Source organism: Canis lupus, chromosome 26, assembly GCF_048164855.1.
Source record: "Canis lupus baileyi chromosome 26, mCanLup2.hap1, whole genome shotgun sequence".
Classification (NCBI taxonomy): domain Eukaryota; kingdom Metazoa; phylum Chordata; class Mammalia; order Carnivora; family Canidae; genus Canis; species Canis lupus.
The window spans coordinates 23402798-23416313 of NC_132863.1; the positions used below are offsets into that span (position 1 = coordinate 23402798).

At 49.8% G+C, this 13516-nt stretch overlaps 1 protein-coding gene across 10 annotated transcripts in view; it reads left to right on the plus strand.

The window, feature by feature from the left end:
• Nucleotides 1–13516, plus strand: part of TTLL9 (tubulin tyrosine ligase like 9) — a 70539-nt gene that overhangs the window by 17167 nt on the left and 39856 nt on the right. For 8 of the 10 annotated variants that reach the window (XM_072800505.1, XM_072800501.1, XM_072800499.1 and 5 more), the window contains 4 exons: nucleotides 1935–2046; nucleotides 2762–2947; nucleotides 9144–9251; nucleotides 13157–13225. In XM_072800505.1, the coding sequence (XP_072656606.1) occupies nucleotides 2002–2046; nucleotides 2762–2947; nucleotides 9144–9251; nucleotides 13157–13225 (408 nt within the window). In that variant the 5' untranslated portion in view covers nucleotides 1935–2001. The remainder of the gene's footprint in view (nucleotides 1–1934; nucleotides 2047–2761; nucleotides 2948–9143; nucleotides 9252–13156; nucleotides 13226–13516) is intronic. The other 2 variants (XM_072800502.1, XM_072800504.1) reach the window with 1 other exon arrangement.

Sequence of the window (13516 nt, forward strand, 5' to 3'; positions counted from 1 at the left end):
CACAGCCTAGAAGTCTCTCACATTGGCCAGAACTAGGCTTAGCTGCAAAGAATCTGGAAAATATAATCTTTATTTTGGAAAATGTGGATTACATTGTCCCAGCTAAATGTCGGGAAATATTTATTATTTTTATTAAAGATTTTATTTATTTGAGAAAGAGAGAACAGGAGAGAGAGAGAGAGAAAAAAAAGAGAGAGAGAGAGCACGAGCAGGGAGAGGGGCAGAGGGAGAAGCAGACTCCCTGCTGAGCAGGGAGGCCGATGTGGGTCTTGATCCCAGGACCTGAGAGATCACCACCTGAGCTGAAGTCAGACACTTCACCGACTGAGCCACCCAGGCAACCCTAAATGTCAGGAGTTCTATTACTGTAGGGAGAGGATAGATATGAGAGGCGTGAGCAAGCAGCTGCCCTGACATGGTACTCAGTAAGTATTGTTGCTTAACAATAGCTAAGCCTGTTAGACTCTCTTTAGCACTTTACTTGCATCACCCCTGAATCATTCAGCAGATCTTCTGGGAGGTGCTATTATTGTACCCATTTACTGAAAGTCGGAAAACTGGACACAGAAGAGTTAAAAATGCCATGTGTGAGGTCACTTGACTTGGCTAGTCAGGGCTTGAGCTAGGACTGCACCTGGTCAGTCTGGGTGCAGAGTCCCAGGCTTGTCTCCACCCTGTTCTAGCAGCCTGTCTGTGAATGAGGAAACAAATGAGTGTATGGGGGAATCCATGATTCCTACTGCCTGGTACTGGAGTCTAGTCTCATCCACATGGGGCTTCAGTTACAGCTGTCATTTTTTACTTAAGAAAATGTTGAGGGGGGATCCCTGGGTGGCTCAGCAGTTTAGCGCCTGCCTTCGGCCCAGGGCGTGATCCTGGAATCTCAGGATCGAGTCCCACATCAGGCTCCCTGCATGGAGCCTGCTTTTCCCTCTGCCTGTGTCTCTACTTCTCTCTCTCTCTCTCTCTCTCTCTGTGTGCGTGTGTCTCATGAATAAATAAATAACATCTTAAAAAAAAAAAAAGAAAATGTTGAGGGGTGCCTGGGTGGCTCAGTAGTTGAGCATCTACCTTTGGTTCAGGTCGTGATCCTGGGGTCCTGGGTTCGAGTCCCGCATTGGGCTCCCTGCAGGGAGCCTGCTTCTTCCTCTGCCTATGTCTCTGTGTCTCTCATGAATAAATAAAATCTTAAAAAAAAAAAGAAAGAAAAAAAAGAAAATGTTGGAAGCAATCATGGTGGCGCCGTTTTATATATGCCACATATATTTCAAGCACTTCCTCTCTGCACCACAGCTGTGACATCAGATTTGACAGATTAGTCTGGCTTTCTGTCCCCCTCTTTGGTATGGTGGTGAAAAACCAGGTCAGAATTTGGGGTGAGGCAGACCTGGGTAAGAATACTGATGCTGTCATGGCCTCAGTGAGTAGCATCATCCTCATCTGAGGGCTCCAGGGATGATTGTTGTCACTTTTTGAGGCTGCTCTGATGAGTCAATGAGAGGAGGGCTTTTTGGACTGGGAAGGGCTTGCAAATGTTACCTAATTGCACTGCTTGGTAATGTGGGCTGGGGGTGGCAACACAGATGCTTCCAGCACCCAGGCAGGTAACATGATCAGGTGAGGTTGGCTAGTTGTCATGGGCCATAGAATGTGGTGGGAACAGTGATCTGGAGAGGGTGTGCTCCTCACTCCAGCTAATGGGCGCCAGGAGGCATCAGGGCTCTGTGTAGCTGATCAGCTGATCAGCCTGGATTTGTGTAGGAACATTTCTCTAGTTCTCACTCTGGCCCCACAAAGCACATTGTAGGCAGCCATCGCCTTAAGACTCCTCATGAACATACTGCTGCTTGCGCCTCCGCTTTACCTCCCTGGGCCCCAGACCTCCAGCAATGCTGAAGTCCTCATGTGGTGACCTTTGTCCCACCCACCCGCAGTGAAGGAGAGTGGGATTTCTACTGGTGTGATGTCAGCTGGCTCCGGGAGAACTTTGACCACACCTACATGGACGAGCACGTGCGGATCAGTCACTTCCGAAACCACTATGAGGTGAGCTGGGTAGGCTGGGGGACTGAGTCAGCCAAATCACATCACTGGATGTGGCCATGAGCAGGGGCTGGTGTGGGAGTGCAAGGACCAGAATAGAAAAATGTAAGGGAATTTGGGGTACATGCCAGGTGGGGAACATGTATATAAGATACATGATGATCTAGGAGTGTGAGAGAGTAAGGATCTAGTACCCCAACAACAGGCTGTCTGCGGTGGTGGGGACTGAGGTCACAGTCTGGTTGGCATTTCAGCACTAGAGATGTGTGGGGTGAGGCCCGAAGGAGCAGGATGTTTGAGCCATCTGGTATTTCAGAGGAGAGACAGGTTGAGCAACTGAGAGCCTAGAGATGGGAGGGAGGTTTGGGAGGAACCAGACCACAGAGATGGGACCAGAAGAGCCAATGATGCTGAGATTTGAAAAGTCTAGTGCAGCTTAGCAGTTAGAAATATGAACTTTGGAGTCAGACGGGTCTGGGTCAAATCCCGGCTGTGCCTCCTTTAAGCTGGGTGACTCCAGGCAACTGACTTAACCTTTCTGACTCTTGGTTTTCTCATCTGTAAAGTAAGGATAAGTATCGAACAGCAGGCTCTCAAAGTTACTCTTACTGTGATTGTTATTTTGTGGGCCAGAGGCTGTGGGGCCAGTTGGGCTGGTTGGGCTGGAAGGTGGAGCAGGGCAGTGGGCACAAGCTTGCTCACCCACCCCGCTGCCCAGCTGACCCGCAAGAACTACATGGTGAAGAACCTGAAGCGATTCCGGAAACAGCTGGAGCGCGAGGCGGGAAAGCTGGAGGCGGCCAAGTGCGACTTCTTCCCCAAAACCTTCGAGATGCCATGCGAGTACCACCTGTTCGTGGAGGAGTTCCGCAAAAACCCAGGAATCACTTGGATCATGAAGCCTGTGAGCGCTCAGTGCCGGGAGCAGGGGGTGGGGGCTGTGGGGGGAGGCCTTCCCAGGCACCAGACGGAGCAGGGCTCCTTCATAACTCTGCCTGGCTTTTCTGCCTTCGATGCACCATCTGCCTCTTCCCAAGGGCTGACTTCATCTCCATTCCTTTGCAGTATGTGCACCCAGCCCTGACTGCTGGTATACATTAGATGCTCAATACATGTTTACCAGGTGAATGAGTGATCCCCAGGAGCCAGGGCAGGGAATCCAGAGCCACGCTAGAGCTCAGATCCCCGCCTCTCTTCTGACATGAGCGAGATGGTGGTGGCCAGGTCATGCCAAGCACGTTACTTGCTCTGCTTGGTTCTCAGGACAGCCCTTGGGAGGAACTATTAAAGATGAGGAGACTGAGACGCATTTATTCAAACCTTCCTTAGATACGCACTGAGCACTTGCTGCGTGCCAGACCTAGACCTAGGCCCTCAGCACGTGGGAAGTGGGTCTCTGCCTCCCTTGGGTGCAGACAACACAGAGACATCTGCATGAGTAGAGCTGTGCTAAGTGTCAGTAGGAGGCTCTCTGCTGCTGAGCAGGCTTTGCTGAAGGGGCACTGGGCTCTGAGACCAAACCCTTTGGTTCAAATACTGCCTCTACCACTTACAACTGTCTGACCTCAGGCAGATTACTTAACTTCTCTGTGCCCCAGTTTCCCCATCTGCAAAGTGAGACTGCAGTACCTGCTTCATAATGTTCTTGTGTGATTAAGTGAATTAATGCAGGTAGAGCTCACGTTAAGCACTCCGTAAATGACAGCTGCTACAGTTGTTATTATTATTAAAAGAATTAGTATTGGCTGTGGCCTGAAGGATGCAGAAGGGTCAGTCTGGAAAAGGGCAAAGGTAGGGAAGAGCATCCGGAAGAGGGAACTGCATGCACGGAGGCCTTGCAGTAGCCCTTCAGGGATTAAGAAACTGAGTGGAGGGATCCCTGGGTGGCGCAGCGGTTTAGCGCCTGCCTTTGGCCCAGGGCGTGATCCTGGAGACCCGGGATCGAATCCCACGTCGGGCTCCCGGTGCGTGGAGCCTGCTTCTCCCTCTGCCTGTGTCTCTGCCTCTCTCTCTCACTGTGTGCCTATCATAAATAAATAAAATAAAAAAATAAAAAATAAAAGAAACTGAGTGGAGGGCAAGGGTGGCAGAGTCATTACCAGCCTCTCTATTCCTCCTTGAGTCAGGGCTGGTTTCTCACCACAAAGCCACCAGAGCCTCAAATGGCATCATCGAAGCCCCCTGCTATTTTCCGGGTTTGGGAATGTGCCAGGCCCCAGGAAGGGAGCTGTGGGGAGCAAAGAGGGGGGCAGCCTTCCTTGTGCAGCTGGGGCTTAGGGCCACTGTTGGCCGTTGATTATTTAGCCAATAGCACAGGTGCTCAGAAAGGCAGACGAAAAAACAACTTGGATGCTCCCAACTGAGTCCCAGGCAGTATTTCCCCGGGCCTCCTGCTTCTGTCCCTGGTGAGGCCCCAGGGGAGGCTTGTACCCCTTCTCTACAGCCAGAGCGGAGGGGGTTAGGCAGAAGAGAACTGCAACCCACATGGCGGTTCCAGCTCCCAGCATTATCCTCCCAGACAAATGGTAATTTGTGCTAATTGGGAAGAGCAATCGCATATTAAGTTGATTCCTTTCCCAGCCCAAGGCCTTTGTTAGAGGCAGACACAAGACGGCTGTAATTAAGAGGAGGCATCTTGGCTGCTCGAGTGTGTTCTCGCCCCTGCAGAGCTGCGCCACCCTATCTGGGGGGTGCGGGGTGCAGAGAGTGGGCTCTAACTCTGTCCTCGCTGCTTAAGAGCCGTCTGACCTGGAGCACGTTCCTCCACCCCTCTAAGTCTGCGTCCTCACCTGTAGGTAAAGTGGAAGTAACCAGTCTACCTACCTGAGGGGATCGGGAGAGAATCCAGTGAAGCAATAAATGTTCTATACATGAGTTATACAAGTTATATAAAGGGTTTGGCACTTAGGTGTCCAGTCCTTGACCATTTTTCCTGGGATTTCCAAGAGCCCAGGCAACACCTTCTCTTCCCCTGCCCCTGGAAAGCACCAGGTCAGCACTTCCCAAACCCGAATGTGCCCATTGGGCACCTGGTTAAAGGCAGAGGCTGATGCAGCAGGTCCAAGTAGGGCCTGTGAGTCTGTATTTCTGACCCCTCCCAGGTGAGGCCCTTGCTGCTGGTCCATGGACCACACTTTGAGTTGTGAGACTGTAGAGATGTAATTCTCAAACCTGAGAGTGCATCAGAATTTCCTGGAGAGCTTATTAAGGCCTCCTACCCCCATCCCTCAGTGTCTGATTCAGTAGGCCTGGTATGGGGTCTAAGAATTTGTATTACTTTCTTTTTTTGTTTGTTTGTTTAAGATTTTTATTTATTTATTCATGAAAAACACAGAGAGAGGCAGAGACACAGGCAGAGGGAGAAGCAGGCTCCATGCAGGGAGCCCGACATGGGACTCTATCCCCCAACTCCAGGATCACATCCTGGGCCGAAGGCAGGCGCTAAACTGCTGAGCCACCCAGGGATCCTCCTCCTCTTTTTTTAAGATTTATTTATTTATTTGAGAGAGAGTGTGTGCTGGCACAGAGAGAGCTGAGGGAGGGGCAGAGGGAGAGAGAATCCTGAAGCAGACTGCCCTGCTGAGCGGGGAGCCCGACACGGGGCTCAATCCCAGGACCCTGAGATCGTGACCTGAACCATAGCCAAGAGTTGGATGTCCACTCAGGTGCCCAAGAATTTGCTTTTCTAACACGTTCCCCAGTATAGCAGCCAGGATTCTTCAGAGTAGCAGAACCCTGAACCTCTGAACTCGAGTTCTGGGATCCTATTGTTTGGATTCCTTTGGGATGGGGAAAATGTAAAAAAAGAAGAAAAAATAGGACAATAGTTCAAATTTAGAAAATAGAGGGAAAAAAATCCCCAACGTCCCCACTCTTCCCACAAGGCCTGTCTCTGGGAGCTATTGTGTCCTTGCGCGCCCACACACAAGAGTTTTCGCATAGTTGCCGAGGTGGGGCCGCGAGGGCAGCCACTGACCTGCCTTTTTCCTCCGGCCATCTCCTCTGCACAGTCCCCTAGGGCCCCTAGGGCCTCTCCAGTGGCAGCAGAGCAGGGGCGATGAAGGGGCGAGTTGGACTCAGAAGGGAATGAGAAGCATCGTCCCCTCTATGCTATCCATCTCAGGGACCCCTCTTCCCACAGAGCTGAGCCCCAGCCTAGCTCAGAGCTCTGCGACCACTCTCAGAGCATATAAACAAGCCCTTAGGTTTGCCATTTGAAAGCCCAGGTGATGTAAAAATTGCATCGATCCGAACTTCTTTTCCATCTGAACATTCTCCCCTCCTACCAGCTCAGGCCCTCTGGGTTGGCAGGAGGTAAGAAGGAGCCAGACCATGGGACCACCTTTGCTGGTCTAGCCTCCCTCATATGGCTGGGGGGCAGGTGCTGGTTGTCAGGGCCCCAGCCTGTGCATCAGTCCTGGAGGCCTGTCCCCCAGTCCCTCTGTGTCTGGTTTCAACACTTCACTCAGGGCCATGAGCATCTTGGGCAACCACTAGGCTATTCCTGGCTCGGGTGGCCTCTGTCCAAATTGTAGGAAAAGAAGAACAGAATTTAACATTTTGTTTCTCAAGTTTACGCCATCAGAGCTTCTCAAACCTTTGCACTGCAATCTTCTAAGAGTTGGGGGATGCTTTGGGCAGCAAGTAACAGAAAACCCAAATAACAGGAGCCCAAACAAGAGGGCAGGGGTTCTGAACGGTTCTCATGTCTTGGGTATCTTTGGCATCTGGTAGAAATAGTGTTTCACTCTGTCACAAAATAGTGTTTTTATTTTTATTTTTATTTTTAAAAAAGATTTCTTTCTTTCTTTCTTCTTTCTTTCTTCTTTCTTTCTTTCTTTCTTTCTTTCTTTCTTTCTTTCTTTCTCTCTTTCTTTGTTTCTTTCTTCTTTTTCCCTTTCTTCTTTCTTTGAGAGAGAACGCAGGGGGAGCAGCAGCAGAGGGAGAGGGAGAAGCAGACTCCTTTCTGAGCAGGGAGCCCGATGTGGGGTTCTATCCCAGGACCCCAGGATCATGACCTGAGGAGAAGACAGATACTTAACCAACTGAGCCACCCAGGCACCCTACAAAACAATGTCTTTGAAAGGATAAAGGAATTTTATTATAAAAGGAAGCAACTATATTGAAAAACAGTTAAACAAACAATCTGGGTCCTCTGAGAAACAGATGCCAAGGCAAGACTGAACATGCCAGTTCTGCCTGGAAGGAATAGGGGGAGGGAATGGGGAGAGCTGGGACAGTTGTCAGACCCCAGTGAGGGAGAGAGGGGAGGAAGAGAAGCACCTGGAGGCCTTGGGGAGGCCTCAAGCCAGAGGAAGTCCTCTCAGGAGCAACCCAGCCTTCATGGCCCCCAAGGTCCTCAGCCAGTAGCAGGAGCAGCCCCTGCGAGAGAGGCCTGGCGAGCACAGTGCAGCTGGCAGCAGTCCAACACTGTCCTGCAGTCAGGGACCTGCTAGTGCCTCTCACGACAGCCACACAAACTGTGAAATATTCTTTCTGCCCTAGCAGTTTCCTTGACAGCTAAAGAGAGGTGGCGCCTCGGTGGCTCAGTCTGTTAAACACCTGCCTTCAGCTCAGGTCATGATCCCAAGGTCCTGGGCTGGACCCTGTATTGGGCTCCCTGCTCAGTGGGGAGCCTGCTTCTGCTTCTCCCTCTCGCTCTGCCCGCCACTCCCCCTGCTCATGTTCTCTCAGTGTCTCTCTCTGTTAAATAAATAAAATCTTAAAACAAACAAACAGCTAAAGAGAGTCTAACAGCAGGCTCCAGAGTTACCATAATTTCGAAGTCATAATGAGTATAAACAATATTTTGAGATGTCTGCAACCACTCTAACGTGATATATAAAAATAACAGATTTCTTTTGAGAGTGAAGTCACAGGCGCGGCTACTACTGTTGTCTGCATTCATGATGGAAAGTAATGGGAAAAACTGGTTAGGATGAAAAATTTTCTTCTTACTCAAGCTTACAGATGCCAGGACACTTCCTTTAATGATGGAAGGTCAACGCCAGAGATGACTCAACAACACTGGGCAGTTCCCACCCGGAGGACTGGCTGCTCCTCTGGGTCACAATGCAGCTGCCACAGCTTTAGCTTTGCCTCTTCATGCCTCTACCTGCTGCAGGAATAAAGGAACACCCTGGTCTTGTGTGCCCTTTGAAAAAGATGCAGACTTCCCAGAGATCACAGCCGCAGACTTCTGGCGCCTGCTGGCCCATGTCTGAAGCAGTCACTTGGCGGTGGGAGCATGGGACCACTGGGAAGGCTCAGACTCCCAGAGGGCAGGGCCACAGGGAAGAAGTGATCCAAATGGGGTTCTGTTGGGAGCACCTGGCTGGCTCAGTTGGTGGAGCACGTGATTCTTGATCTCAGGGTTGTGAGTTCAAGCCCCACGTTGGGGGTAGAGCTTGCATCAAACAAACAAAAACAAATGGGGTTCTGTTAGCAGAGAAAGAAGGGAGGTTTTTTCCCCCTACTCAGGGTTGTTGAGTAGACCACCAACCATACGTGTAACACCCAATGCATGCCATGTGACGAATGCCACATGATGAATTGCCCCATCCCCAGAGTGGGCAGTGGCAGCGGGCCGAGGGCCATGAGTGGCCACAGGCCGTGCAAAATCAAAGTATGGCTTATCCTGATAATCCATTCATATTATTTTCCAGTTAATTTATCTTTTTATAAAAGTAATATATTTTACTCCCAAATTATCAATTAAGATGGATACTCCCAGGAGTAGGGCCATGTCCTTTGTGTGATTTTGTGTACCCCTTGGCACTTTGCAGGATGTGCATGAGCCTTGGGCTTGTGAAGCACAGATTTAATTACCTAGGTTTGTCACCTACTGGTTGGGTAACCTTGAACAGAGCACTTGGCCTTGTTCCTTGGTTATCTTGGCTGCAAAATGGGGATAGTATTAATGCCTACATCGGGGATTTTTTTTTTGGCGAAGCTTTAGCAAGGTAATGTGTGTCAATCTTGGAAGCATCTGCCATTGTTATAAACCAATCCCCTAAAGTTAGTGTTCTGGTTCTTTGCTGAACCCCAAAACTCAGTGGCTTGAAACAAAAATCATGTCTTATTTCATTCCGAGCCTCCAGTTTGGGCAGCACTTGACAGGGAAGGCTCATCGCCATTCCAGCATCTACTGGGACGGCTCCCGCGAGGGCTGGAGGATCCGCTTCCAAGCTGGCTCATTCACTCAGCTGGCAAGTCGGGGCTGGCTGTGGGCTGGGAGCTTAGCCGGGGTGGAGGGCTGGAAGACTCAGTTGCCCTCCATGTGGGCCTCTCCATATGACCTGAGCTTCCTCCCGGCACGGTGGCTAGGTTCCAGGGGCAACCATCCCCAAAGAGAGAGCTGTGTGGATGCTGTCTTGCCTTTGACCACCCAGCATTGGCATCCACACAGCGACACTTCTGCCATACGCGATGAGTAGAGACAGTCCTAAGTGCTCGCCCAGATTCAAGGGGAGGGCACACTGACTTCACCTCTTGATGGAGGGTGGGGGGTAGTAAGGTTGTCGAAAAACATATGGGACTGGAAATATTTTTGTGACTGTTTTTGCAAACTACAATCTGCTGGAGCTAGATAGTAGGTGATTTCCAGTCTTAACAACCATGATGTATCACCAACCGGGAAGTTTATTTTCCACTCTTGAAGATTATTCCCTTAGGAAGGCATCTTCTGGAATAGGCATGTTTGCTAACATACCAACAATGCTTCAGACAATAAAGGCATCTTACCTCAACTCACAAAAAAGGTAGGAAGTTCCAGGCTTGGGGATGGGCTCAATGATACTGTTAAAAGCTGAGGTTCCTTATCTGTCTTACCCGTCTTATCACTCTGGATCTTCAGTGTGTTGGCTTTCTGCCATCAGATGTGTCACCGTGTCACATCATGATCGTGTGTAACAGTTGTAGGCCTCACCTCCTCAGACTGTGGCATTCAAAAAAAGAAAGGAGCAAGGCGTTTCTTTGTTTCCCTCCCTCCCTCCCTTCCTCTCTCACTCTCTCCCTCTTTCTCCTCCTCCTTGACCCTGATATTTTTTAACAAAGAAGAAATTCATTCTCAGAAGCCCCAAAGCCCCAAGCAGATGACTCTGTTGGTCTCATTGGCCAGAGCTAATCACGTGTTTCCCAAGAGCTGCAAGGGTGGCTGACAAAACAGGTGTGTGCTCTTTCCAGCCTCCTGGTGAGAAGTGGGCTCTGCGGCCAGAGAGAAGGCAGCCAAGGAACGTGGGGGTGGGGGTGCCAAGATCAAAAGGCAGGATTCTTAATAAAACTTCTTAATTGAGGATCCCTGGGTGGCGCAGCTGTTTAGCGCCTGCCTTTAGCCCAGGGCACGATCCTGGAGACCCGGGATCGAGTCCCACGTCGGGCTCCTGGTGCATGGAGCCTGCTTCTCCCTCTGCCTGTGTCTCTGCGTCTCTCTCTCTCTCTCTCTCTGTGACTATCATAAATAAATAAAAATTTAAAAAAAACTTCTTAATTTAAGTTTAGTACACAGAATATGCCAGAGTTGTGCTCAACTTGGTACATTTTCACGAGGTGAGCCCACCTGAGTAAGAAGCACCCATAAACACAGCGGTGCCAGCCCCTCAGCAAGTCCCTAACAGCATAGATCCATCTGTCTGCCTCTGTTCTTTATATCATGGGAATCATGAAGTATATCTGAGTGCACCTAATTTTTCTCCCTCAACATTACGTTCAGGACTTTCATCCTGACCAGTGCAGGTGACTGTACACTGCTCATCATTATTGCTGTGTACTGTTCCATTGTGTGAATATTTATCCACTTGGGAGTTTCAAGGTTGGCGCTATTACGAATTGTGCTGCTATGGATAATCCTATACATGTTCATGGGCACCCTCGTGCATGCATTTCTGCCGTATAGGTGCCTAGGAGAGGAACTCCTGGGTCAGAGTGGGGTAGGTGCCTATGTTCAATTTTATTGGATGCTGCCCATTTCCAACAATGTACACTCCCACCAGAAGTTGTGAGTTCGTCTCTCCACAGCGTCACCAACACTTGCTGTTGATCATTTTTATTTTTTTTTAATTTTTAAAAAATTCTTTTTTAAAGTTTTTTTTAAGATTTTACTTATTTATTCATGAGTGACACAGAGAAAGAGGCAGAGACATAGGCAGAGGGAGAAGCAGACTCCCCGCAGGGAGCCCGATATGGGACTGGATCCCGGGATTCCAGGATCACGCCCTGAGCCAAAGGCAGACGCTCAACCACTGAGCCACCCAGGTGCCCCTATTTTTTAAATTTTTATTTATTTTTTATTTAAAAAATTTTTTTTAAAGATTTTATTATTTATTCATAGAGATGCAGAGAGAGAGAGAGAGAGAGGCAGAGACACAGGCAGAGGGAGAGGCAGGCTCCATGCAGAGAGCCTGGCGTGGGACTTGATCCCGGGATTCCAGGATGACGCCCTGAGCCAAAGGCAGATGCTCAACCACTGAGCCACCCAGGTGCCCCTATTTTTTACATTTTTATTTTATTTTTTATTTTTTAAATTTTTACACTTGATCTTAGCCAAAAGACCGAGAAGTGAATTATTTTTTTAATTTTTTAAAAAAGATTTTATTTACTCATTTTAGACAGACAGAGCCAATGGGGAGGGGCAGAGAGAGGGAGAAAGAATCTGAAGCAGACTCCACACTGAGCCCAGAGCCCAATGTGGGGCTCAATTCCACTACTGCTGAGATCGTGCAGAAACAGAGTTGGACACTCAACCAACAAGTGAACCACTTAGGCGCCCCTATTGTTCGTTTTTATTTTTAACCACTCTCAAGAAGCATGCAGTGGTGTCCTCTTGGAGTTTTCACTTGCATTTCCTTGAGACCAATGAAGTTGAGTGGTTTTTCGTTGTTTACACTGGGTGATTGTCTGTGAAGTGACTTTAAGCCCTTTGCAAGGCTGTGAGCTGTTGGAAACCCTTGATGCCACTGATTAGCTGCTTCCCAGAAGAGCTGTGCACATGCAGCTGCCCCTGAGCCACTGCCAGTGCTCCACAGTCTTGTGGGCACCCCAACTTCCGGGTGGACACACCCCTGAATCAGTCACCCAGCGCTGTGGGCAGAGCAGAGCTGGGTTTAGCTCCCACTCCTCCCACGACTAGGAGCCCTTCGTGCAGTGCACAGCCCATACAGCCATGCCCGCTCTGCCTCCCCTACATTGTACGAAGAGCCTCACATTGACCCACTAGGCGGTGCTCAGAGAAGAACAGAGGGAAATGAGAGTTTGCATGCCCTGAAGGTCTTAATACTAGAGTAGAGTGGACTCAGGGGGACCAGCTCAGTGGCTACAGATAATCAAAGTGTTCTGGGGCCCAGGGATCAGATTTGTTTTAGGAGGCCCTACAAGCCAGAGCCAGGCTGGCGAATTTGAGCTCAACACAGGTTAGGCTGGCTGTGAAAGCTCCACAGGGTCTAGGTCACCGCAATAGAATAACGTCCAGCACACAGTAGTCACCTATTACCTCCTTTTGGGATAAGTGCTTAATAGCGCTCTCCTGCAGCAGATAGGCTGCGTCAGGAGGTGGGCAAGGATGGTGAGCTCCTGGGCACCGTGGACCGCTAAGGCCAGGCAGGTGACCATCATGGAGGGATTTCAGGAGTGATGCCTTTGATGCTGACTGCTCTGCATGATATTAAAGATGTTTCCAGCCCCTAGCCTCTGTGAAGCTATGAATTATCCATGCTGGGATTCAGTTAGAGGCAGACTGATTAGTATTAGCTGAAGCAAAACCTAATTAGGAAGGCAAATTGATTTCCAAAAAAAGAATTGGATGATGTGTTCCCAAGACTGTTAGAAATGGTTTTTTAATTGTCTGCTCTTTTGTATTATTCATGCCATTGTTTGCCTTTGTGAGTGAAATTGGCCTGTCTCTCCTCCCCGCTTCCCTCTCCCTCCCGCCAGGCTTAGTACTACCTTCTCTCTGGCCCGCCCCAGGGCTGGTGCTGGGCTGGGCCATTCCTCTGGGGATAGCTGGAAGCCCATGGGAAAGATAGAGACAGAAATGGTGGAGAGGTGCCCCAGGCACAGGGTCCCACAAGGAAGCACAGGGAGCTGAACGCTGACCTTTCTGCACTTCTCCCCACCCCAGGTGGCCCGGTCACAGGGAAAGGGCATCTTCCTCTTCCGGAGGCTGAAGGACATCATGGATTGGAGGAAGGTAAGCTTACTTCTCCCAGTTGTTGCTCCAGAAGTCCCCCTCTGCCCTTGCTGCCATGAGGCACCCCGCCTTCCCTCCTTCAAAGCTTGGAAGGCTGCCGGAGAAGTTCTGCCCCTGGGCCTCCCCATGGGAACGAGGTCTCTGAAGTCAGATGGCCTGGATTTAAATTTTGATTTTGCCCCTGAATAGCTGCGTGACCTGGAGCAGGATACATCACCTCTCTGCCCCAAGTAAATGGAGGGTAGTAGCAATAGTACCTGCTGAGGATGCAATGAGCTAATATGCCTAAAA